Source organism: Trachypithecus francoisi, unplaced genomic scaffold (genome assembly GCF_009764315.1).
Source record: "Trachypithecus francoisi isolate TF-2019V2 unplaced genomic scaffold, Tfra_2.0 Lachesis_group2, whole genome shotgun sequence".
NCBI classification, from domain to species: domain Eukaryota; kingdom Metazoa; phylum Chordata; class Mammalia; order Primates; family Cercopithecidae; genus Trachypithecus; species Trachypithecus francoisi.
In genome coordinates this window covers 165,421,319-165,447,092 of record NW_022681465.1, presented here as the reverse complement: position 1 = coordinate 165,447,092, position 25,774 = coordinate 165,421,319, and the positions used below count along the sequence as shown (strand labels likewise).

At 42.9% G+C, this 25,774-nt stretch overlaps 1 protein-coding gene and 1 long non-coding RNA gene across 2 annotated transcripts in view; one reads left to right on the top strand and one right to left on the bottom strand.

Annotated features, from left to right (window-relative positions):
- Nucleotides 1-320: 320 nt before the first annotated feature.
- The window catches only part of MARCHF3 (membrane associated ring-CH-type finger 3), a 154,001-nt gene continuing 128,547 nt past the window's right edge, over nucleotides 321-25,774 (bottom strand). The window contains exons 4-5 of the mRNA XM_033181380.1: nucleotides 10,466-10,675; nucleotides 321-3,416 (exon numbers count right to left, since the gene is read on the bottom strand). Coding sequence (XP_033037271.1) covers nucleotides 3,258-3,416; nucleotides 10,466-10,675 — 369 coding nt within the window. The 3' untranslated portion in view covers nucleotides 321-3,257. The remainder of the gene's footprint in view (nucleotides 3,417-10,465; nucleotides 10,676-25,774) is intronic.
- On the top strand, nucleotides 16,130-21,183 carry LOC117065941. The gene is made up of 3 exons (XR_004430110.1): nucleotides 16,130-16,210; nucleotides 18,371-18,455; nucleotides 21,108-21,183. It is a non-coding gene; the product is annotated as an uncharacterized LOC117065941 (long non-coding RNA).

The window sequence follows — 25,774 nt, the reverse complement described above, 5'->3', positions numbered from 1 at the left end:
AAGGCTGAGGGGATTCAAACGTGGGAGAAAGATGCACAGTGCAGGTGCAGACCCAGAGCCCAGCCAGGGTCAGTGTCCCCACGGGAACGATAAGGACCTAGGAGGAAGTGGAACCAGAGGCTGCCTGCTTGCCAAAGTGTGGGGTCATTTGGGCTGCGATTTCAATTCTGTTTTCTCCTTTGGCTCCTCCATGCCCCAGATGAATTATTTTCACTGAAAATGAAATGCCTATGGCTACAGCCCCACTGAAAGTGTCAATCCATGGCAGGGCCCAGGCACTTGGGGCAGGGGAGACTAGGACAATGAAAGACAAATCAAAGTAACTTCCACATCATGCCATTTATTTTTCCTTAATGGATTTTACAGCTCATCTGAGTCTCTGCTCTGTTCTCTGAGGAGCTGTAGAATTTGTGTTGATGACCTGTGTCCTCCGTCCTTCCCCAAATGAGCACACATGCAGGGCAGGCAAGAGCATGCTGGATTTGTCTTAGTTGTTAATTCACCTTCTGGCTTCACTGTGACACACATTTATCTCTACATGATATTCTCAAGAAAAATGATTAGGACAGAATCACAGCAAGGAGTGTGGAAGACAGGGAGTTTTTTTAAAAAGTCCGTGGAAGAGAAGCAATGAACCACCAGGGTTCTTTAGGTAAAGGACCCCCATTCCTCATCTCTTCCTCTTCATTCTTGATCTTTCAAAAAGAAGTACAGGAAGAGGTCTAGGCTAGCAAGGGTGCTGGTAAGCTGCACCGTGCCTCTGTACCCATGAACAAAAGGCACCCCTTCTCCTGCAGGAGGTGTAGCCCTTTCCAGGGAGCATGGCTTGGAGGGGATGAAATATCCTCCAAGAGTTCAGAATCCCCTATGGGCCCTGATGCTGATGGAGATCAGAGCCTCTCACAAGGAAGTCCCAAGCTGGTGACCTGGGAAGGGAGGCATTGATGCTCTGCCTGGCTGCCTGGGGTGTCCTGCCACCATCCCACATGCAATCTACTCCTTGCATCTTGGACTCTGCTTTACTTCATAGGGCAGGGATGCAAACATGAAGGAAAGAGGTGTGGCACAGGCACAGTATTAATGTGCAAACCCTTCCTAACACACGATCCCCATTGAACTGCCTGGGACCTGGCTGCCTTTGATGGTGTCATGTCTCATCTCATGAACCAAGATGGCAGGAATTCTCTGCAACCAACCTTGACAGGAAATCATCCTGGAAATCTGCTTCCTTAATTCATGGAAGAAGCAGGGAGGAGAAGGGAGATGGTCCTCTCATGAATGTTGTGGCATTCAGTTGAGAGGCGTCCCGGTTTGTTCACCTGACAGTTCAGGGACTAAGGCTGGGTGGACGTCATTTATCAAGTATATTACAGGGCTGCAATTCACCAGCTACCAAGTTGGACTCTTTGCTCTGGAAATTTAATGTGTGGCAGCTGTGTGCAGCCGGTGGTGTCCAGCATTTTAAAAAGGTCAATTAAGAAACTGTTGGTGGTGGTGCAGCTAATGACAGCCCAGGGGGGTGAGCAGGGCGGAGTAAACAGAAGGGCTGAGACGTATATTACTGGAATTGAAGTGTCCAAGTGAAGCGTGGTGGGGAGGAAATCTATTGTCACAAGCCATAAAACACATCTGAGTTTTGCGGTGGAGAGCAGTACAACTGTTTCCCTCCCCAGGCAGCGCTGGGGGCAGCCAGTGAATGGAGGACTCCCCGACAAAGGGGACACCTGCATCAGCTCCATCAATTTGCAGACAAAAATCGCTACCCTCCTCGCTGCCTGTTCCTTTGCACTTCTCGTTTTCCCACTTGGGGAGCACAAGGCAGATGCTGGAGTGATACTCAGAATGTGGGTCATGTTCTAGAATTCCATGTTTTAAGCATTCCCGAAGCAGGGCTCCACCCCTCCTCGCTGTGTGTGGGCGGGCGGACAGCCGGGAACCTGAGAGTCAACCCCGGCCAGGGCTCTCCTCAGAAGACATCCGCTCCTGCCTCGGCGCGCGCACAATGCAGGCTGCGGATCAGACCCTTTACCCTGCGACGGATAAAAGAGGGACACGAAACCCTTAGAAAAAGCTATTTCGGACTGTGACAGAATTGGCTCATGGTTGGGGGAAGGCACTGTGTGGGGCTCTTTTTAAAAAAATCAGACAAAGGGGTCTTAGAATAAGTGCAGGGCTTCTAGGACAGGCTTTTTTTTTTTTTTTTTTTTTTTTTTTTTTTTTGCCACATCTACCTGTCAAGCTAGAAATTCAATAGAGCAATGGGAATGCTAATTGATATGCAAAACAGGTCTAGGGTTCCTAGAAATGTCTAATGATCCTCCAATTCATTATGAATGCAGAATTAAGACACGCACTAAACGAGATGGGAGTGAGAACACCAACCTTTTTGCTTTTCCTTTTAAAACCTGCTTTGAGAAACTTCACAGGTTTTACGATTTAAAAAAGAGTATTGCAATCAGTGGGTTTTGTCTTTCACACACTGGATTATTTATTATTAGAAAATAGCTTCTATCAGCTGTCAGTACCAAACAAGTTGAAAGGAGCGAGCGTCTCACTATATTTTTTTTCTCCTTAATGATATTTAAATAAACAGCTCACTATGTGGAGAGTTGCCACGCCCTTTTTCCCTTTAAAAACTGAATAATTAAATGAAGTTTAGTACAAAACATTCTTCAAATATGACTTGTTCTGCATCTGTTATGCTGTCTCCTTGAGTAACGGACAGAAAAAGATGAAAAAGACCACTCAGACTACCAAAGTACTCCAAAGAATCCATAAGAGAAACTGAGAAACAAATAAACTAACTCAAATAAGACCCAACCAAACCAAGAAACCAGTTTTTATGTTGGCTTTTTGATTTTGATTATCATCTAAGTTTAATATATATATATATATATATATATATATATATATATGTTTGAAATAGTAATAAAAAAGGAAGAATTGAATTGCATCCGTAGCAGGACAACCTTCCTCATACGTTAAAGAGGTGTTCAGAAAATTCCATACAGTATCTGCTAAATAAACATGTTTGGCAGCTTAGCAAATATCATATGATTGCAGCATCCATGATTTGAAGTAAAACAGCATTTGCTTTCTTCTGGCGGAGGTCGTTGCTCGGGGTAATGTGCTAACGCGCTCTGGATGTTCTTAGACCCACAGGCTTAAGGAAGGGCTTGGGGGTGGCTCAGTGCACGACCCCAGTGCAGACACTTCCAAACCCCAAAAAATGAATCAACCAACCAACCACACAAACGTCAAACAACTGTCTCCTTCGAGTTCCTCTTGACCGAATGGAGGCCCAGCAAGGACTGCTGGTTAGAAGGTACATTGACAGACTTTGGAATGAGGAGAATCACCCTCTGGTTGGTCCGACGCCACTCATTGTACAATCGACAGTGGTACCTAAATGACACCTGGGGGTGGGAGAGGAAAAGGAAGAGAAAAGAATTCAGGTGAGCAGAAGTGGATAATCAATACAAGAAACAAATATGTCATTTGAAAGAGCTTCAAAGAGCTGGAAGCACTAAAGCAGGGCAAGAACCCTGGGCAAAATGGCTCTGGCATGCAGTGAGTGTTGAGAGATTGGGCAGCAGCCAAAGAGCACCCTATGTGTGGACACATGGGCAGGGCTTGCATGGTGGCTTCCTTTGTTCCTCCTCATACTGGGTAAATTCAGGATATAAATGGGAAAATGAGGTTCTTTCTGAGTTTGGATTTATTTTTGGACTAGTGGTGGATACAATGCCAGCCCTTGCCCAGCTGTGTGACCTCGGCAATGCGCCTATCAGGTGCCTAGGTTCTTCTCTGTTAAATGAGTGGCATGCTAGGGCTTCACGTACCTTCCTGCAAGTTAGACTCTGCATAACTCAAAGGATCTCATTCATACTATGATATGAAGGACACCCTTTGTACTGTCCTGTGGACAACCTGCACAACAGCTTGATGGCCCCAGTGGGTGATTCCTGATTGCATCCAGCTCTAGCATTCTACAGCTTCCAGTAAGGAAATCGCAGCATGGGCACTAACTCCCCTAATAAATCTTCTTGAGGGGGTGGGACATGACTCCCTTGGGTGCCCACTGTGCCTCAAGCTTACCCACATGGCACTGAGTGTCCTGAACAGCACTGTGCATGTTTTTCTCTCCCCCTGCACTAGAAGCATCTTGAGAGCAGGGGTTGTGTTGTGTTCATCTTTGCATGCCCAGCACCTGTTAGAGTGCCTGGCACTTAGGAAGTTGCTCAAAAGAGTTTGCTGAGTAAATGAATGAGCGAATAAGCATCCTATATTTTCTGATTGCAACACTGCTTCAAACTTAAGCCTCTCCTTTTTTCTTTTTCTTAGATGGAGTCTTGCTCTGTCACCCAGGCTCGAGTATGGTGACATGATCTCAGCTCACTGCAACCTCCGCCTCACAGGTTCAAGTGATTCTTGTGCCTCAGCCTCCTGAGAAGCTGAGATTACAGGCATGCGCCACCATGCCTGGCAAATTTTTGTGTTTTTAGTGGAGACGGGGTTTCACCATGTTGGTCAGGCTGGTCTCGAACTCCTGACCTCAGGTGATCCACCCACCTTGGCCTCCCAAAGTGCTGGGATTAGAGGTGTGAGCCACCGTGCCCGGCCGAGGTGCTCGCTTTTTATGTACATACATTGGAATGAGATGCTTAAACCTGTAGTCTGTTTTGGAGAAGGCCGGCATAAAACATTGATGGGCTGTCCAAGAAATTCAGAGTCTGATGTGTAGGTAAGTGCTGGAAAGGAAGGAGCCCATGAGCTTGGAGTGACAAATCAGGTCTGGGCTGTTTAATTATCTGGGAGTGGATGGGTTGTGTTGATCCCACTAAAGGTCTGTGGTGGTCAGAAAGTAGGCTGGTCTGATGACTTGGGCTCGAGTTTCTGGAAGTAGATGAAAGTGCAGGCCCTTGATCAGAATGGGCTTTTTAGTCTTCACGGCAGGGTCATGAAATTCAAGGCCACTTATTCAAATTTCTGAGGCTAGAAAGCAGATGTCACGGGCTGAGTGCCAGAGAGTTGAGTATGAAAATATACGCTTTTAAACTCACACAGATGTGCTTTTCTTTAAAAGTCTCTAAACATGCCAAAGTGGATCATTTTGGTTTTTTTTTCAAGCTTGATTCTCTTGTATCTATTCTGTCCTGCTGCTGCTTGGTGTCACTCACGAATATAGGAGAGGCAGGCTGGGAAGCCAGCTGTTCAGGGCCAACGGCAGGAAAGAGGTGGGATGCAGACAAGTATTATACTAATAAGGAACTCTGGCAATATAAGAAGTCTGGAATCTGGGAACATTACGAGAAAGCTGGATTTCAAATAAAGAGTCCCCTTTTCCATGATGCTGAGAGCTGTGCACACTGGCATTAGTAATTGGAGAAGTAGCTATGAGTGCAGGCCGCAGGCTCCAGAGTCAGGCACATGGGCCTGGAATCTGCATCCTCTACTTAGTGGTTGCATGACTTGGGGAAGTTATTTGCTGTCAACAAGCTTCAGTTTCCTTGTTTGTAAGATGTGAATAATGATACTTGATGTAATGCATATAGAATACCTAGCACAGGGCACAGAGCATACATTTTAGTGTTCTTGGGCTGTTATTTTGTGTGTCTTAAATATAAGAAAGAATTTTGTGACACCCTTTAGATACAGGGTAACAGAAAGAAAAAAAAAAAAGAAGAAGATGACAAAGAGAGACAGAGAGGGATTGGGCTATTTTCTTTAAGGCTCTGCTCTCAGCGTGGTCCTGGACCAGCAGCAGGTTGCATCACCTGGGAGCTTGTTAGACTATCAGAATTTCAGGCCCCACCCAGACCTAAGGAATTAGAGAGTGCATTTTAACAAGATCCCCAGGTGATCCGCATGTGCATTCAAGCCTGAGACGCACTGCTTCAAGGGACACAGGGAGTCAACGACTTAGCAGGTCTCCTGGTTCTTTGGCCAGAAAATTTAAGAATTCAGCTCACTTGTGTAGACAAACAGATGAGATCTTATTATACATTAATCTATTTTAGTTGTGGTTAATGACCACAGTCTGCAGGCAAATTCAATCAATAAAAAGCCAGCATCATAAGAAGATGCTTCTTTGTCAAGGAAAATAAAGGCAGTTGAGCACAACGCCACGGAGACCACAGGTTTGCATTGCCCTGGGTTAATGCTACTTCTCTAGATGCTCCAAGACACTGCATCCCTGCAAGGCAATATAATTGGAAAGAAAGGAGGTCTAATTTAGAAGAAGAATAAGGCAGCAAGGAAAAAGAAAACATAAAATAAAAAGATGCTAAAACAATAATGTCAGGAATTTCACGTAGATATTTCTTAAAGTTTTGAGTTTAGGAGAGAGGAGGAAGAGAGTATAGGGCCACTATTCTAAAAATACCACTCCTTACGGGATGGGCTTCCTGAAGTTTCTTAGTTTATTCATCTAACTAACCTCCTATCATGGGCAAGTCTGCTGTACAAAGAGCTGTGATCACATGAATATTATGAGAAGGGTTAGAAAATGTTAGCATCTACTCTTTCCATAAGGGAAGTGACTGCGGCTGGGGCAAAGGTTTGCTATAAAGTCACAGCAGGCGGCTGGGCGCAGTGGCTCACGCTTGTAATTCCAGCACTTTGGGAGGCCGAGGCACGCGGATCAACTGAGGTTGGGAGTTCGAGACCTCCTGACCAACATGGAGAAACCCTGTCTCTACTAAAAATACAAAATTAGCTGGGCGTGGTGGTCTATGCCTGTAATCCCAGCTACTCGGGAAGCTGAGGCAGGATAATCACTTGAACTCGGAAGGCAGAGGTTGCGGTGAGCCGAGATCACGCCACTGCACTGCAGCCTGGGCAACAAGAGCGAAACTCCCTCTCAAAAAAAAAAGCCACAGAAGGCTTTGGGATATCTGATTATATATTTTGATTTTGCCCTTTCTGTCTGGAAGTGATGGTGTGACTTAGGGATATAGGGATATCAGTCGGACGAGGACTTGGCAAATGGCCTCCCCAGCAATGTGCCCAGCTCACCTATCTCTGACTGCACTGGGGAAAAGGAGTATAGGAGTGAATTGGTCAAGGGGAAATACCGCTGAATACCCTCAGGCTGCTCTTAGGCCTTGTAGGGGATGTGTCTAAAGCAGCCCCACCGTGAGCCTTGTTGGGACAACATTCCATTGGCGGTTCCCCTTTTACAAGAATAATTTAAACAATCAAACCATGGGACCAGGAGTGAGCCTTTGAGGAACCCGGTCGCTCATTCATTCCCTTCTGTGCTGGACACTGGTTGCACCAGTGATGCAGCGAGTGGAAAGACTTCCTATACACGGTGCCTCAATTCTCCTCCAAACTCCAAACTGGGACTAATACCAAGTCCATTACCGACAATTTCTTCATGTTTAATGTGGACTCAGTTCTCAGCCAGCTGTCTTTGTGTCTGTCCACGGGCTTCAAATCACTTGTGACATGGACAGTGATGTTTCTGGGACACTTCTACCTGAGCTCTTAGAGTGGAGCTGGCCAAGGCCCTGGCCTCCTGGGGCCCAGGTGTGCTCCTGGAACACAGCAGGTTCCAGAAGGTGGGACTCCCTGAGGGTGTGTCAAGGCTGGACCCGCATTGCCATGTGTGCCTGCGAGAAACTCCAAGGCACTCTGAGGCGTGCAGCATGAGCGCCTGTCCTTCTTCACAGTACCAGGGAGGCCCTTCCAGGAACGGCTCCTCTGAGGAGCCAGGCTTGGACTGACACCGTGTTTGTTTATCTAAGACATTTTCACAGCATATTCTCCTTAAGCTTGACAGCTTGTTTACAATGGGTTTCTGCTGCAGGGCAGTTTCCAAGTGCTGTCAGCTTCTGAATTACGGCTCTTGCCAGGGCTGCTCAGTACAGCATTTATCTGGGATGGAGTTATTCTATGTTCAGTAACCTATTGCTGAGCTGACTCCACAGCACGTTTTTCACACCAGTCAAAGGGGAGAGATGCCTTCTTTCCCTACCCTAACTTTGCATTCTATAAAGGCCAGGGGGAGGGTGGAAGCTGACAGAGCAGGGAAGCCGCAGGAAGGAGCCTGGGGCCAACACTCTGCTAGGTGCTTGCATGTATGTTCTCAGACGTTATCTCACTTACTCTTTGCAATAACCCATTGACCCAGTGGTTATCAATTATTTCCTGTATTTTTTTTTTTTTTGTATAAGAGGAAGGATGAACAGAGAGGTTAAGTATCCTATTTGAATTTACACTGTTATTAGGATGCTAAATCTTGGGTTTAAACACAGGGCCCTTGGATTCTAAATGCATGCATAGCACTGTCCGTGAGAAATATTTCTGGAATGAAGTATGTTACCATTTTCCTGAAACAGCCTAGTCTAGGTACCTTTTCCACCCAAACCTTTCTTTCACCTAAGATGGCAGATGAAACAAGGTCACATCCATTTTTTCTCAAGATAACCTTCTTTCTTTTCTTTCTTTCTTCCTTCCTTTCCAGCCACCTATCACCCTGTTTCTTTCTTGTTAGATAAGTGTATGCTTTACAAAGCAGGATTTCAGAAAGGCCTTACGTTGGTTTTGAAAGCCCAGCATGTAAGTTCACTTCATCCATCCTTCATCATAGGCACTCTTCTAAAAAAAACCTGTAGACTAGAAAACCTCTAAACATGGCAAGAGCTTATATTATTCTCCAAAGTACTTTCCCATATACACGTTGACTTAAATCTCATAACACCAGGGGAATTTGGCAGGATGGGCATTACCAGTATTTCCACTGGACAGATGAGGACACTGAGCCTCACAGAGGTCAGATGACTTTCCCAGGGTGGTGCTGTGGACCAAGAGTTAGATGGTGCTGCTTAGACTCCTTCATTTCTTATTTCTAACCCTCCTCCCATCACAATGGAAGCTTCTGGAACAGCTTCATTCCCTGATTAAAAATGAACCAGGAAGTACTTTGGAAGCATAGACTATTTTTTTTTTTTTTGAGGTGGAGTCTCACTCTCTCGCCAAGGCTGGAGTACAGTGGCATGATCTTGGCTCACTGCAACCTCTGCCTTCTGGGTTCAAGCAATTCTCCTGCCTCGGCCTCCCAAATAGCTGATATTACAGACGTGCACCACCACGCCCGGCTAATTTTTGTATTTTTAGTAGAGACAGGGTTTCTCCATGTTGGCCAGGCTGGTCTCGAACTTCTGACCTCAAGTGATCCGCCTACCTCAGCCTCCCAAAATGCTGGGATTATACGCATGAGCCACCGCGCCTGGCCGGAAGTGTAGACTTCTAAAGGAGGCAATAATAGTTTTGCTTGGGGCTTCATTAGCCTGGGAACAGAATGTCTAAATCAACCATAAGATTCAGGTAAGTTCTTAGCATTAGAACACTCCCTCTTTACTGAAACTGAAATGTATCTCCTTACTGTTTGAACACTCTCACTGGAGGGGTGGCACAGAGCTGGAAGAGCCATATGATGAAGAAGAGGGAAATGAACAGGGTCTTGGGAGTGGCAGCTGGAGGAACAGAGTCTGGGAGACAGAGAAAGGGAGGAAGTATGTGCTAGAAGCAGCTTCCACATGCTGACACTGTGCTATGGGATATGGGAATGGTACATTTTAGACAGGAAATACATATTGAATAACAATGGAACGTGCTCAGATTAGAAACGAGAGGCACAGGAGAGTAATGCCAGGAAGCAGGGGGCCCAGCTTCTGAAAATATTCTAGGAGACAGTGATGTCCTTCCCTGCAGCTCCCAGAGGAAAGCATAAAAAGAGAGATCAAATGTTGCATTTTGTGGGTGCTGTCAACTAGTACTCAAGCAATCAACCTACTGCATGAAGTTAAAAGTTAAAAGGATGTAAACAGGGATATTTAAAAATTCTTCCTCATACAGAGCGAGAACACTTATTGGGAAATGGCCTTTCTTTGGTGACAGCTTCTCAGCTAGATAAATTAGTGCTTTTATGGGCAGCAGAGTCAATATCCCAACACACAGAATAATCATCAGGCAAAGTGCGCCTCCACGTCCAACAAAGACTTTAGGCTGTGTCAGGACGTAAGAAGAAAATAACCAGCAGGAAGGATTCATGGTCTGTGCAGGCAGTGACAGCAACAGCGGCCAAGTGCATCATTCATAATATACTACAATCCCAGCAAAAGTGAGAAATATAAACAAGAGAAAGAAAATGCCATGCCTCATAACAGATGGAGTCCTAGAGTACTAGAGGAGGGAAACGTCCAAGGTGTGTCTGTGTCTTTGACTGATGGACACCCAGAAGCTGAGCTTTTTCTTTATGTGATCTGCCTTAGCATCACAGACACACACACAGACAAAGGCACACAGTCATAAACCAAATCTCACCCTCCTGCCAGCATTTGAAGGTCTGCTTTCTACCAGGCAGGTGAGATGTATTACAGACAAGAGGAAAGGCCTGTGCCAGCGGTGAGGCTGCCAGCTCCAAATGGCCTGAACCCCAGCCACGGCCCATACTTACTAGTGTCCAAAAGAGGTAAATAGTGAAGAGTGCGACAGTGAGTGCAATCAGCCCGACGGCTTCTAGCCGACTACTAAAGTGCAGGTGGTCCACGGCGCCCCGCAGGCACAGCCAGCCCGAGATGGTGGCCAGGGGAGTTATAAACAAGAAGCACACCATGTCGCCAAACAGAGTCCGCTTCTCATGCTGGGGGCCAGGATTTCTCAGCCACTGCCAGGTACAGGGAGACAGAGAAGAGCAAGGGAGAAGGTTAAACACCAGTGTGGAGTGGAGAAAGGCTGCTCTGAAGTTATCTTTGCCTTCAGAACCTTGGGAAAAGGCATTTCTGTCTTGTTATGAGATAACAAGGAAGCGTTCAGGGCTCATTCCTATGCCCCACCCCCTGAATAATAATGATATGATACAAATAACAATAATAATTTATAGTCTCCTTGCTGTAGATGACCTACTTTTTGTGAAAATAGTCGTTACTATTCTGAATCACAATGATCCCATGTGGAAGGAAGAGAGAATGTTACTGTTGGAAGGTAACAGCTGAGGTAGGAGAAGTTCAGTCATGTGTCCAAAGTCTTCCAGTGTCTTGACCCTGGGAATGTGTGCAGGAAAGTGTTGGGTTGCTCAAGCCCTGCACATTCCCAAGACAGGCCTATTTTTAGGACTGGCTCTTGACCAGCTCCTGAGAGATGAGCTTTGAGTCCTAGTAATATTTTGCCTGATAAGAGTATTTTGCATGCCAGAGGCCTTGGGCCACAATACTAGTACGATCAGATACTTTATGTCAACAATGTGATTTATGGTGAACACCTATTTTTGCCCTGGGAGGCTGGAGTTTGAGTAGCTGAGGTCAGTCATGCAGATATTTCATGTCTGTGTGACTGATTCCAGTCAAAATCCTGAATACTAAGGCTCAGGTGAGCTTCCTAGATGGGCAAATACTTCGCACATGTTGTCACAAATCATTGCTGGAAAAATTAAGCACATTTGTTTGACTCCACTAGGAAAGGATACCTGGAAGCCTGTGTCTTGTTTATCCTGGACTTCACCCCATGCACCTTCACCCTTTTCTGCTTTTAATCTGTATCCCTTTGCTGTAATAAACCATAACCATGAGTATAACAGTTTTTTTCTGAGTCCTGTGAGTCCTTTTACTGAATAATTGAGCCTGCGGATGGTCTTGGGGAGAGCCAACATAGAATAAGACTCACCTGACGCCATGAACTCATTAATGCCCTCTCTTGGCTTTTGGATCCTGAACCTCCTCACTTAGGAACATCTCTGACATCTTGATTATGCTACCATCTTGACTGAACCAATCCCCAAAAGGATGGGGAAAACCTCATGCTTGTTGAAAGACTAAAGATAATTTCTACAGTTAGGAAAATAGGATGGCTGTCCTCCCATTTGGGTACCTGCTTAATGCCTGCTATAATGCTTTCCAAAATCCATTCGACAATATATGTAATTCAGTTCTTACATACTGGTGTCAATTCACATGGCTAATGAGGCCTGATAGCTTTTCTTCAGATTAGCATTGAAACACTCTACAGATAATTTGACATTCCCATCTCACTGTTCCATGTAGTAACGACAGAGGCCAAGTTGTCCAGAGAAGGAGTGGCGTCAAACACAGACCATGGGGTTGGGGTAAGGAGAGACACTAGCACACTCTGTCTTCCATTTTGTCCCTACCAACAAACAGGGACCTAGCATTGACTGTCTGCTGATGCGTGCCCAGCAGTGCCACACAGCTGGCTTGCCAAACAGGAGCACTGGCCACCGAGGAGACAGCCCAAGCGGCCAGGGCAGCAAATCCTACAAAACCACTGGGAGGAAGGGAAGGGCCATGATGGGTGAGAAAAGAGTGGGTGGGGCTGACAGGAGAGGGAGGGGAAGGCCATGCTCAAGGATGGAAGGACAAAATAGAAAAGCTGCAAAGAAGGAAAAAAGTTGAGGAAAGAGCAATGTAAGGCCTGGCAAAACCCCAGTGACTGAGTAAAAGAGGCAGGTGGTAAAAGGCACCAAAGAAAGTTTTCTGGGAGGTGCCCTTCCTCAAATGTTTGCATGAATCCCCAACATTCCACATTTCAGAGACAATCCACCTTAAACATGGGCTGAGATGGTGAATACTGTCAGTTTCACCTCAAAAGTGGACAGAAATAAATATTAAAACATAATGCGGAGCTGACTTGTCTGTGAATTTAAATACTGCATTATAAATATTTAATGTAAATACCAAAATAAGTGCAAATGATATTAATCCTGCATGTGTTGTCATGCCACCTCAGACATCTCAGCAGCTTCAAAGAAATTCAAAGAGCTCTTATTAATTAACATGTTCTTGCCTAAGTACTGGGAATATCACTATCAAGTGGAGAGTAGAAATAGGGCATTATTGTATCTTAATTTTACAGAGGCTCAGTACAGTTAAATGTTGGTGCCAGGTGGTTGAGAAGCTGAACTGAGAAGAGGATCGAGATCTCTCGTTTTTTTTTTGAGACGGAGTCTCGCTCTGTCGCCCAGGCTGGAGTGCAGTGGCCGGATCTCAGGTCACTGCAAGCTCCGCCTCCCAGGTTTACGCCATTCTCCTGCCTCAGCCTCCGGAGTAGCTGGGACTACAGGCGCCCGCCCCTCGCCATGCTAGTTTTTTGTATTTTTTAGTAGAGACGGGGTTTCACCGTGTTCGCCAGGATGGCCTTGATCTCCTGACCCCGTGATCCGCCCGTCTCGGTCTCCCAAAGTGCTGGGATTACAGGCTTGAGCCACCGCGCCCAGCCAAGATCTCTACTCTTATTTAGATGTTAGTGAATATTCAAAAATTAAAATTGCAAGACATTCAGACATCCAGATTCTTAAACAATGGTGACCAAATCATAGCAAACCAACCCAATTCTCCTCATGGTTTGGGTTTTCCCTGGAAGCAGATAGACATCTGGTGTACTCTTCTCTGTACCTCCATTTTGGAACAGTAGGCCCTGAATACATATGCTACCTATGTACACAGAAATGCTGACCTCATTAGCTAAGACTTCCCTTCCTTTCTTTTGCTTGGGAATTCTGGATGCATTTTATTAAAACTAATTCAGTACTTTACTTATTTATGTGGCCCTTGACATTACCCAATGAAATGACTTAGATATGGAAGGAGGGGAGGAGGTAATTATGAATCAATGTTTATCTCTGCCTGATGCAAAATAAATGTGCGAAGACAAACTAGAGATTATAATTGCTTGTTCCCAGTTTCCTGTTTTCTAATTGTTCTTTGATCGTCCGTATTTATGTGCCCATGATCACCCAATAAGATGAATTCTGCACCTTGTTAACTCTAGTTTTGGGGAGTTCAGCTTACTCTTTGTGTTGTTTGCTGCTGGTTGTATTTAGGTATGGAGTACTTTACATGGTACTATCATGTTAAATTATGTATCTTCTGCAGAGCTCCAAATGTTATCTATTATACAAAGGCAGGTTTGTGAGCAAGATCAGTAGCAATCATCCATCCTCATTGAGGAAAAGAGAAAACTACCCTTGGCTATGGTAAGAGCCACTAAGTATCCAGATATATCCATAAATCAATACAGAATATTAATACAAGCAAAGTTTATAACAGAGAAAAATTTGATTACAGCTTATGTTTCTAACAATATGGAATTGTCTAAATAAATTATGGAATTTACTTAACACAGAATACTATATATTAATAGCAATTTCAAATGCTAATGTACATTTTATATTTACTGGCATGACATATTGCTGAGCAGAAAAAAATTCTAGTGGACAGAATGTATAGTATGATCCTATATATGTAAGACAGATTTACACAGAGACAGGCATTTACATTTACACACACATAGTGTATTCACATAAAGAACAGGCGGACACCTAGCAAAATAACAGCTATTCTTGGTGGTGGCACTGTGAGTGGTTTAAAATTCTTTTTGTACATTATTTTCTTGTTTTTGTAAAATGAACATGGATTCCTTGTATAAATATATGTGTATATACTACTTGTGTACAAAACAGGGAGAGAGACAGACACACACAGAGTGAGAGAAAGGGACAGACAAGGATGTCAGGGGAGGTAGATGTCTAGCTAGTGCACAGCAAACTAAAACAGCAAAACAGCTATTACTGAGAGAAGGCTGGGGCAGGCTCAGTGCTACAGCTTGGAGTTTATTATACAATATCTCACTGAGTCCTCACAACAGTCCTACGTAGTAGGTGATAACAGTATCCCCGGTCCATAGATATAAACACCAGGGAGGAGAAAGTTTAATAACTCACCTAAAGAGAGATAGCAAGTGGGTATCAGAGCCTCACAGGTCTCTTCCTTGTTTTCCTACTAACATTTTCTTTTTGTACCAAATGGCATTTGTGTGTGTATGCTTGTGTCTGCAAGGTTTTTTAACTTTTCAGCTAGGTGGGACATATTTAGGTCCTGCTGTTTTATTGGGTACATCTGGTAACTGAATGTTTAGTTGGCTGGCCAGGATGTGATCATGGTACTTTTAGAAAATTCTCTTAGGCTCTTGTTCTGGTCTGTGTCAATTCTTTTGCCAAACCACGATGAGGTCTAATTTCTGGGTGTTTAATCTCAGCTACATTATCATGCATTGTGACCTAATTCATAATAGACAAGGGGTTGACCTCCTCGATTATTGTCCTATTACATTTTTGGCTCTTATACCTTCTACCTTTCTTATCAGTTATGGGGTATATACATTGACTATTATACCTGTTCTGTAGTAGTATCCTCGTCTCCTAAGCATTAATAAAGAACAGGAGAGGCAGAAGGCAGGCTTGTTCGTGTGTCTGTCTTCCTATTCAAACTTACCTTTACATCACTGGTATCTAGCACAGGGCCTGCCTCATAGCAGGCACCTCATGCTAAATGAATGAGAAGAGCTTACGTCTCTTCAGCCCCTACTATATGCCAAGCACTATCTTATATGCTACATCTAATAATTCATTTACTCCTCAATAATCTTAGAATCATTATCATTGCCATTTTATAGATAGGGAAAATGAGACACAGAGAATTTAAATAACTTACACAAGATTGGTCGTGGCTTTGGTCCATGAAGCCTAGCTCCAAAGACTGTGCCCCTAACTATTCTATATCATAGTTCTTAGTAAAGCATGGGGTCAGGAAGTAGCTGGATGGAAGGCGAGGAAAAAGGTTACACCTTAACTGTACTTATCAGTACAAGAAGGAATATTTACTTACCAAAGTTCCTCTGGTGTGAGATACCAATTAACTTATCCTGCCCACTTGTGGACAGCTTTTGCAGCTCAAATGCCGTTCTTGAAGGGTCTTAAGTTTGATCTTAGTCCTCAGCTTATACTTGGTGGTTAACTATATTTTAAAAGGCAAGGTCAATGATTGAGACTAGTAATTTTTGTGGCATTTTTCTCCTGGTGGACCCACCCATACGGCTGCCAGGGGTTCTGTGGGCAGCCAAGGGCACCCTTCCGGCATCTTGTTCTCTGGTTCTATCAAAAACATGCAGTACAGAGATCATGCTGTTGAAAGCCCCAGCAGCTGCCTATTTTTCTGTAGAAATCTCATTCTAATCACTTAACTTGTTTCTGAACCATGAGGTTGATCACTTCTTGGAAATAAGTACAACAAATAAACCAGAAAGCCCCATCATAATCAACACTGAAGGGCCTGAGACAGAAGAGGGGGTTAAAGCAGCATTCTACTACCTTGCCACAGCATCATTCACTGGCTGTGAATGTACATCTAAGGTAAGCCAGGTACCAGTGGCTACTTTCAAGTTGGGTTAAGTGTGGATTTGGATTTAATTACAGTGTTAATATGTTAAATCTCCTACTGGTTGGTGGGGAAGAGGAGGTGCTGGAGGTGCTGTGTTACAGAACTTTAGACTCTGCCTCCCAGGCTCTGAGTTAATCAGCTTAAATCCCAAAGGTAGACAGGACGCTGTGCAGGTCAGTTTGTACTAGAACCAGATTACACTCTGGTGGCTAATAGCCCTGATCGATTACAACCTTCCCCATGAATCTCCTTAATGAGAAACCACCACAAGAATGAAAGAAACTGATAGAAAGGAAACCATAATAAATTTATGGAGCTGGAAGAAAAAAAAGGCATGGTCTCACAATGTTTACTCACTTGGGTTTATCTGCCCGAGTCTCCTGTTAAGCTGACACTTGGCAGAGTCATTAACCTTGCCTTTCTTGAGATGGGTCTTATTCTGCAAGCCCAACACATTCTACACTAAATTCTCGCTTATCTGGGGAGCTGGAATGTGAGGGTGGCAGTGTAATGATCAGAAGGTAAGTGATAGGTTTCTTGCATGATTTAAAATTCAAGATGAAAGTTGAAAATCATGCTTTACAGTTAACTTGAAACAAAGCAGAGAATGAAAACAAACTCCTACTAGTGTTTTAAATCCCTGAACTCGACAGTCTGTCAATGAGTTTCCAGGATAGCTGAAGACGCACAGAAGGAAATTCTGACTCCAGGGGACCTTAGGAGATGCATGCTTCAGATATCCATCAAACCAGGCTTGTAACAATGCATCTCAAAGGAGAACTTTACAGAGTATTTGCTCATGCCTTGGCCTCTCTCCAAACCTCTAGACATGCACATTCAATGACCCAGTCAACATCTCTGCTTAGATGACTAATAGACAACTCAAACTTAATCTGTCCAAAACAGAACTCCTGATTAGCACGTACCTCGTAACTCCTTTCCCCTAAGTCTCCTCTATATCAGTAAATGACCATCCACCCCCGTCGCTTAGTCATCCTGTTCCATTCTGTGTCTTTCCTCCTGGGCTAAGCGACTTGCCCAGGACATGGTAAGTCCTATTGCTACTGCCTACAACATATACCTGGAATCTGGCTGCTTCTCTCTGCCCCACTACTGACATCCCAGGCTGGGTCACCATCATCTCCTACTTGCTTCCACTCTGGCCACCCTACTGTCCAGTCCCAAAACAACAGTCAGGGTGAGCTTCTAGAAATATAAATCAAATTAGGTTGCTTCCTTGCTCAAAACTCTCCAATGGTCATAATAAAATCCAAACTGTCTACCTGGTGCTATAAGCCCGGACTTCATCCCTTCCTACCAGTTCCCATGTCTCCTGCTATCTCTCCCTTCATTTTCAGCCTTTGCGCATATTCTTTTACAGCTTCTCATTATTTAGGTCTCAGCTCAAACGGCACCTTCTCATGGAAAACACTCCCAGTACCTGTGAATATTACTCAGCTATATTTTCGAGAGCACAGAACGCTCTCCGAAACGATGCTATTTCTTTAGTTGTCTGTTTAGTTGCCCATGTATTGCTACCCACTTCAATTTTGTTTATTTTAATATGCCTTGATCTAAGAACAGCACTGGAACATAGGAGATGTTTAACAAAAATGAATGAATAGGCTGGGTGTGGTGGTTTATGCCTGTAATCCCAGCATTTTGGGAGGCTGAGGCAGGTGGATTGCCTGAGGTCAGGAGTTTGAGACCAGTCTAACCAACATGGTAAAACCCAATTTCTACTAAAAATACAAAATGAGCCAGATGTGGTGGTGCATGCCTGTAATCCCAGCTACTTGGGAGGTTGAAGCAGGAGAATTGCTTGAACCCAGGAGGCGGAGGGTGCAGTGAGCTGAGATTGCTCCATTGCATTCCAGCCTGGGCAACAAGAGTATTGATTTAAAAAAAATCTTGATTTAAAAAATAAGTCTTGATTAAAAAAAGAAAAATGAGTGAACAAACATCTGAGATGCTACTAGGCCTGACCAGAAATGATCTTACAGTATTAGTTAGACTAGTTAAACTGATTGGAAAGGAGAAACTTTGTTGGCATATAAACATCAAATTGTCAAGTTAATTGCTTTTAGCCTTCCAGACTAGAGATAGCATTTCTTACATATTGCTCTTCTTAGGTTTCCAAGAGAAATATCTACACACTGTTTTGTTGCTACAAGATGAAAAACCTGTAGTTTCAATTCAAGCTTTTCTCCCTAAGATGTAAGTAACCATGGAACATCTATTTTTCCATAGATCATGAAGTCGTATGAGAAACCCAGTAAATTATTCAAGATCCCTTGTGCTGTTTTAGTCACAATTACTATATATATATTTCTTTTTTCTAGAAGAAACCTACCTTGAAATAATTGAGAAGTGTACATACCACATGTCTTCTTAAAAGTTATACAACTCCAATTCAACCAAAAATATGTACTGAGTGCCTATGATGTACCAGATATTTGTACTGAATTTGGTAACACCAGGTGTTGTTATTGTTCCCATTTTGAATTAGGATATGAAGGCTCAGTGAGGTTAAGTTCCTTGTTCAAGGGTACATGGTGAGGAGCCAGTATTTGAAACCTCTAGCCTAATGCTCTTTCAATTCTTTTTTTTCACTTACTTTCACACTACATAAAATCTTGATCCCAATTTTTATTTCCTCCTGCAACGGATAAAGTTCAAGAAGCAGCACCTTGCTGGGGATAAGAGATGGGCTCGGAGGCAGGGGATAGGACACCACTTCCAGTTGCCCCACATTCTGGTTCCCCCAAATGCTGTGTGGCTTTATGAAGTTCTTTAGCTCTGTTGTGGAGTCAAAAATGGGAGTCTACCTCAACAGAGTAAGGATGCGGTGGCTTTGATGGAGTGGTGGAGCAGGCTCTCTTGTCAGAGCAATCCTATAGAACTTTTAAGTTCTCATTTTAGTTCAAAACATCAGGCTTAACTAAAGGATTTCAGGCCAATCCTTTTCTAGGCTTCAAGTTTGTGTGCCCAGCTGCTTACTTGATATGTCTCCATTTGTGCAGCAAACATGACAAGCTTTACAAGATCCACCGCAGAACATGAGATTCACCATCCACCATTCCAACTCCCCCACAAACAGATTCCTCTCTCAGGGTGGCCCACACCAGCATGTGGGAACACCAACACCTGGTGGCTCTCATAAACAACCTCAGTCCCATCCTTATTTCTCCCTTTCTTCATTCCCCTTCCCCCTATATCCAGTCTATCAGCAAATGCTGTCAATTCTTCCAGAATACATCTTGAGTATGTTTGCATTGCTCTCCCTGGTCACCACTATTCCCTTCCAAACCTTCTTCATTTTTTACCTAAAAGATGGTACCATGTAATAGTCTCCTTACTTTCTCACCCTTCCACTCCTGTTATCCTAGAATCCAGTTTCTATAAAGCAGCAAATCATGACGCTTGTCTAGTTTAAAATTTCCCAATGGCTCCCCATCACCCTTACCTAACACCTTACCATGGCCTACAGAGCCCTGTGTAGTTTAGCCCAGGTGTTTGTACCCTGGAGTCCTATCCACAGATAGGATTCACAGGATCTATGATTTTGAATGGGAAATAAGAATCACATCTTTATTTTCACAAACTCTAATTGAAATAGAAGATTCCACTGAGCAATGCAGAAAATCTAGGTGGCATCAGCAGTACCTGCGACTTTGTCACCGGTAGAAATAGAAATACGGATATTTTGTATCACATTACAATTGTTGCAGATATCTTGAAATATCATTATTTTAATGTTAGTTATTAGATCTGCTACAAAACATGCTAAAGCATCATTTACAATTTATATTACAACTGTGTCTTTTATATATTTTGATACCTGTATTTTAGTGTAAGTGGCTTCCTTTGCATTCCTGTGTATTTTATCTTATGCAATTAAGAACATGATTCTGAGAAGGGATCCATGTGCTTCAACACATTGCCAAAGGGTCCAGAAAAGTTTAAGCACCTGGTGTCTAGCTCCTCTGTGCTCTCATGCAATGCTCTCCTGCAGTGTTTCTTTCTGCCTCAGAAACACCAGACTAGCTCCTACCTCAGAGCCTTTACAGTGGCCATTCCTCTGCCTGGAACTCCTTTACCCACGGCAGGTTCCTTCTTAACAGCTGTACCTTTGCTTGAATGACACCTCTTCAGATGGGCCTTCACAAACCAGCACACACAAACCCTCACCCCAGTTCTTCTTTGCCACAAAGCCTCGATTACTCCTTTATAAATTTTACCACCACTACCAGAGACAATCTTGTTTATTTATTTACTTGTTAATTCTGTTCCTTCCTCCCCAGCAGGGAAGCTCTGTTAGTACATGAGATTCTTCTGGCCTGTCCACAGCTACATTTCTATTTCTTAAATATCTAATTTGTGCTTGATAAATATTAGCTGAAGAAATAAACAAATCCTTCTAAGCCAGAGGATCACTTTGGGTAGACATCAAATGAATATAACTGAAATGCATATATAAGACCATTTGCTTGGACTCTTTCCATTAAATACAGTAATTCTTGCCACACACATGTGCATAGCAGTTACTTTGGCACTCACAGCTGTGATCTGGCTGAAGCATAAAGTCATATTCAAGGACACCTTAGAGATTTGTGATGCTCCCTGGAGGACTTGGGCCAATAAGCCAATTAATGGGCTATAATGCTCCATAAATACTATGCTTATGCCTGGGACATTATAATTTGGCTCTGACATTATTTAAACAATGCTACACACACTCACACCAATGGTTTATTTTTCCAAAGATGAAATCAGTGGCACAACAGGATTAGATGGCAAATAATTTTATATATTCACTTGTAACTTCAGACATACACAAAATAAAAATAATCTCTCTAATTGTTTTAGATCATTACAGCATAGGAGTGATCAACAGCCAAATGGAGATTGCTTATCTGAAATATGAGAAGATACTTCAGAATTATGTGGCATATCTGATCAATGTAAAGCAAGAAACATGAGATAACCAAGATAGAATGGAGAGAAAGGAAACAGAAGTTTTTAGAAGAAATTGATAAAATGCATAGTAACAAAAGTAGATACTATTTATTTTGGGAACAATAAATTCATACTGTGTGGTTTTTCTTTTTTTGAGATGGAGTCTCACTCTGTCACCCAGGCTGGAGTGCAGTGGCACAATCTTGGCTCACTGCAACCTCCACCTCCCAGGTTCAAGCTATTCTCATGCCTCAGCTTCCTGAGTATCTGAGATTACACACATGCACCACCACGCCCGGGTAATTTTTGTACTTTTAGTAGAGATGGGGTTTTGCCATGTTGGCCAGGCTGTTCTTGAATTCCTGACTTCAAGTGATTCACCCGCCTTGGCCTCCCAAAGTGCTGGGATTACAGGTGTCAGCCACTGTGGCTGGCCCTGTATGGTCTTTTATAAACACAAATAGCAGCTCTCATTCCCCTGATCTTGCTTCATTTTAATTCTCACCGGCCTCCAGACTGGAAGGTTACTGTTGTCTAATGACCACTCTGTCAGACTGCTGTTGGAGTCTGGGTTTCTGAACATTTGAATAATTACTTCCAGCAGAAGTACATGATCATGGGATACACTGTACCAGGACAGTGTACCAAATAAGAGACCCTGCTGCAGCACTAGACAAAAGATGAGAATATGATAAATAACAGGAATATGAACAATAAATTTCTATTTTGATAATATGGATGTTTGAAGGAATAGAGGAAGAAATAACATTCAAAACCAGGTTTTCAAACTGATATTACACTTACATATCTGTGTCCCTCAGGTGTAGTGAGAATGTGAGTAAGAAGACTATCCAAGCAGAGTATGGTGGAGGGATTTCAAGGAAATACAATGCACATGTAAAACAGACAACAGAGCAGACAATGTCACCACATGCTCCCAAAGTAAGCAAGAATGGGAACACTTTGAAAAAGGGGAAATTTCTTCTAAATACAAGGACCATGAAAACAGAGGAACTCTTGGATTTGCAGTCCCTATAGTCCAATGTCTTGCTGCCTAAAAGGGCCCCACATATTTAGGAGGGCCTGGCTGATTTGGTTGACATTAGATACATCCTAGCAACAAATGGAATAGGAATTACTCAAGGCTCCACTTGAGGCAGTGGCTTAAGTTCATGCACCACGATGGAGGAGATTAGAAGAAAAATCTCCTCATTTTTGTTCTAAACTCTTTGAATTTCAAAGGGAGCCCACCACCATTTAAGTAATTTGGAATGTGTGAGGCACTCCCTGTTCACATTATCTAAGTTGTTCATGATTTTCCAGATTTCAGACATGCCCCTCAGTAGCATCCTCACATCTAGATTAGTAGCATCCTCATATCTCTCACTTTCTGTCCAGTCATCTGTGTTTACCACTCCCCTGGACATTTTGGATAGCTTTCATTGGGTATGGGGCCCAGAATATCAGATTACCAGATGAAGACACCTCGCTGTGTTATCTGAGCAGAGGGCAATATTCTCTATTTTGCTGGCCTTACTTCCTTTGATTATGTTTAATGTTTGTAGATCACTTTGCTATAAAACAGTCTTGTCTTCAGAAAAGACATTCTTAAGAGGTAAGGGGCAACAGCTCAAATGACATGATTCATGACATCAGGGACTGGCATTTATAGAAGGGCAGGCAGGAAACCAGCTGGATGAATAGAGGTGCGGTCTGTGGGAAAGCTCTACTCCAACTGGGAAACACATATACATTTTTAGCTTGAGTGATCCTGAGACACGCAACCCCTAGGTGTCCCTATGGCAGCACCAAGCCAACCATTAAGGAGCCCAAGTTAATAACTAGCCCAGTCTCTGTATATGTGTATAACTGAATCACCAGCTCTCCCTTTAAGACTAACAAATCATATCCACTGTCATGGTACCCACAGAAGTACACTATGGCCTTCTCATGGAAGAGGGAAAATGCAGTGAAGTGTTGAGACCTTGTCTCACTTTTCATACTTAAGGCATTTTAAGAGTGCAAGAGACACTTTTAGAAAAATCTCTGTTTTATAGTTTACATAATTACCTTTCTAGGTTAGGGGTACTCGACTTAGGGTATAGGCCTTCAGAAAATCTGTGAATCAAAATCCCTTTGAACCCGTATTTGGACAATGGATGTGTGTATATTTTGGGGGAGATGGTTCAAGCTTTTATCAGATTCTCACACATATCGGAGATACAGGAAAGGGTAAGAGGCACTGTTCTGGAGCATTTCCCTAAACTGCCTTGAGACAATCCTTGGTTCAATCGAATTTCTGAAGTTTGAGAATTTTTTTTTTTTTTTTTTTAGTTTCGCTTTTGTTGCCTGGACTGGAGTGCAATGGTGCAATCTCGGCTCAACGCAACCTCTGCCTCCCGGGTTCAAGCGATTCTCCTGCCTCAGCCTCCTGAGTAGCTGGGATTACAGGAATGTACCACCATGCCCGGCTAATTTTGTATTTTTAGTAAATACAGGGTTTCTCGAGGTTGGTCAGGTTGGTATCGAACTCCCAACCTCAGGTGATCCGCCCGCCTCAGCCTCCCAAAGTGCTGGGATTACAGGCGTGAGCCACTGCACCTGGCCAAGAAATTCAAGAATGCAGATATGGTTGCCTTCTGAGGATCATCATTTATCCTTAGACCCTGACCTTCTCCTTATTCGTCAAATAAAAATAAAAAAATCAACCTTGGGTGCAAAATGTGAGATTAAAAAATTAACTGTATAGTTTTAGATAACACAGGACAGCAGAATCAAGAAAGCATCCAAATTAAATTAATGGGCTTAAAGGAAGGAGAGGGCTCTTACTGAGCAAGAATGGCAAAAATTCAGATAATGTAAAAAGTTCAATGTGCAAATGATATCCATAAAAGAAGAAAGTAAAAGATGAACAGTGATAGGGAGAGAGCCAAAGTTTAGGAGGGGAAGGAACCATTGACACCTCTGGGCGAGCTTCCTCATTTATATTCACAAATAGGAGACCATTAGAGCGCCCAGAACAGTGCACAGGGTAAGGCCTCAGGAAATAATTACTAGTAATAGTAGTAGGAGGAGTATATTAAGGTAACCAGGATGTTGAGGAAAATAAAATCAGAAATAAAAAATATAGCAAGGAAAGTATCCATTTTCTATAAAATCTGAGGCTGGACCTTGTAAACATTATGCTAAGTGAAGGAAGTCAATCACAAAGGTCCACATACTGTAGGATTACATTCATAGGAAATGTCCAGAACAGGCAAATCCATAGAGACTGAAGACAGATTAGTGGCTGCCTAGGCTGGGGGTGGGGGACATAGAAGGGACGGCTGGAGAGTGAAGGCTGCAGTGTATGAGGTTTCTTTTTGGGTGATGAAAATGTTCTGAAATCAACTGTGGTGATGACTATACAACTGTGAAAATACAAAATACCATGAAATTGTACACTTTAAATGGTGAATTGTATGGTATGTGAATTTTTATATCTCGATAAAGCTGTTCAGAAAATCTGAGACTGGAAGACCCTTTAGTTAAGGAAAATCTGAAGTATCCTATAGATGTCTCTAAAGAAACCCTCCATCTTGCATACATTCCCTTATGTAGGTATTTCCTTTATCTTGCCACATCTTCATCTAATAGAGTGATTTTTCAGATACATATTAGGTATATCTTAGAAACAACTGAAGTAGGTATATTTTGATAAATGAATTCAACACAAAGTCATAGATTTTTAGCAGATAAATCAGTGTTTAGAAAAATATTGGAGCCATTTATTACCTCCATCTCTCATGCCTATTCTCCCATCACCTACCAGCTACATAATGCAAAGAGCACGCCTTTGGAAGTGGTGAATTGTGAGGAAGGGCCACTTTATTTTCTAGGATGGTGCATATTTTCCCTTCATCTCCCAATTTCTGCTTTACTGACTCTTCCCAGATATAAGTCCTTAAATGCCTATAAATTCTATTTTACAACTTTCCTGCTGCTCCTACATGCCAGCATTTCATATAAGCTATATTAGCCATTTTCCCTCAGAGCCCTAAAAGACTTTGAACCTCACTACTTATTCCAACTTTCTATTTATAATAGCATCGCTAGAAGTGAAGCAATGATGAAATAATGAGTAGAAAACATTTCATTTTTTTCTTGTAATCTGACCTCAATCTTCACAAACAGATCTTTATACATTTTCATAAGTGGCACATCTAAGAATTAAACTTTTTTTTTTTTTAGTATTCCAAACTAAAAGCTTCAAAAGCATATTTTTTCTCTTTCGTGTTATACAATCTCAACATAACTTTCTTCTCACATATCCATCATAGTGTAAATCTATCCCTCTAACTCTGTAATAATGGGTTGCAAAGAAACCGTTTTATCACAAACAATCTCACAGGGTTCCTATCTCTTCAAGAAAGGAGGTGGGCAGTGATGAGGCACGCCACAGAAACACACATTCCGTGAAGAATGAGGAGGAAGGCAAAGCCTGAAGACCTGACGGGGGTCTTTTCTTATCTTCCCCCAAATCTGCTGCACCTGTCAAAAAAAATGAAGCAAAGAATTGAGGGAAAGCCACAAATAAT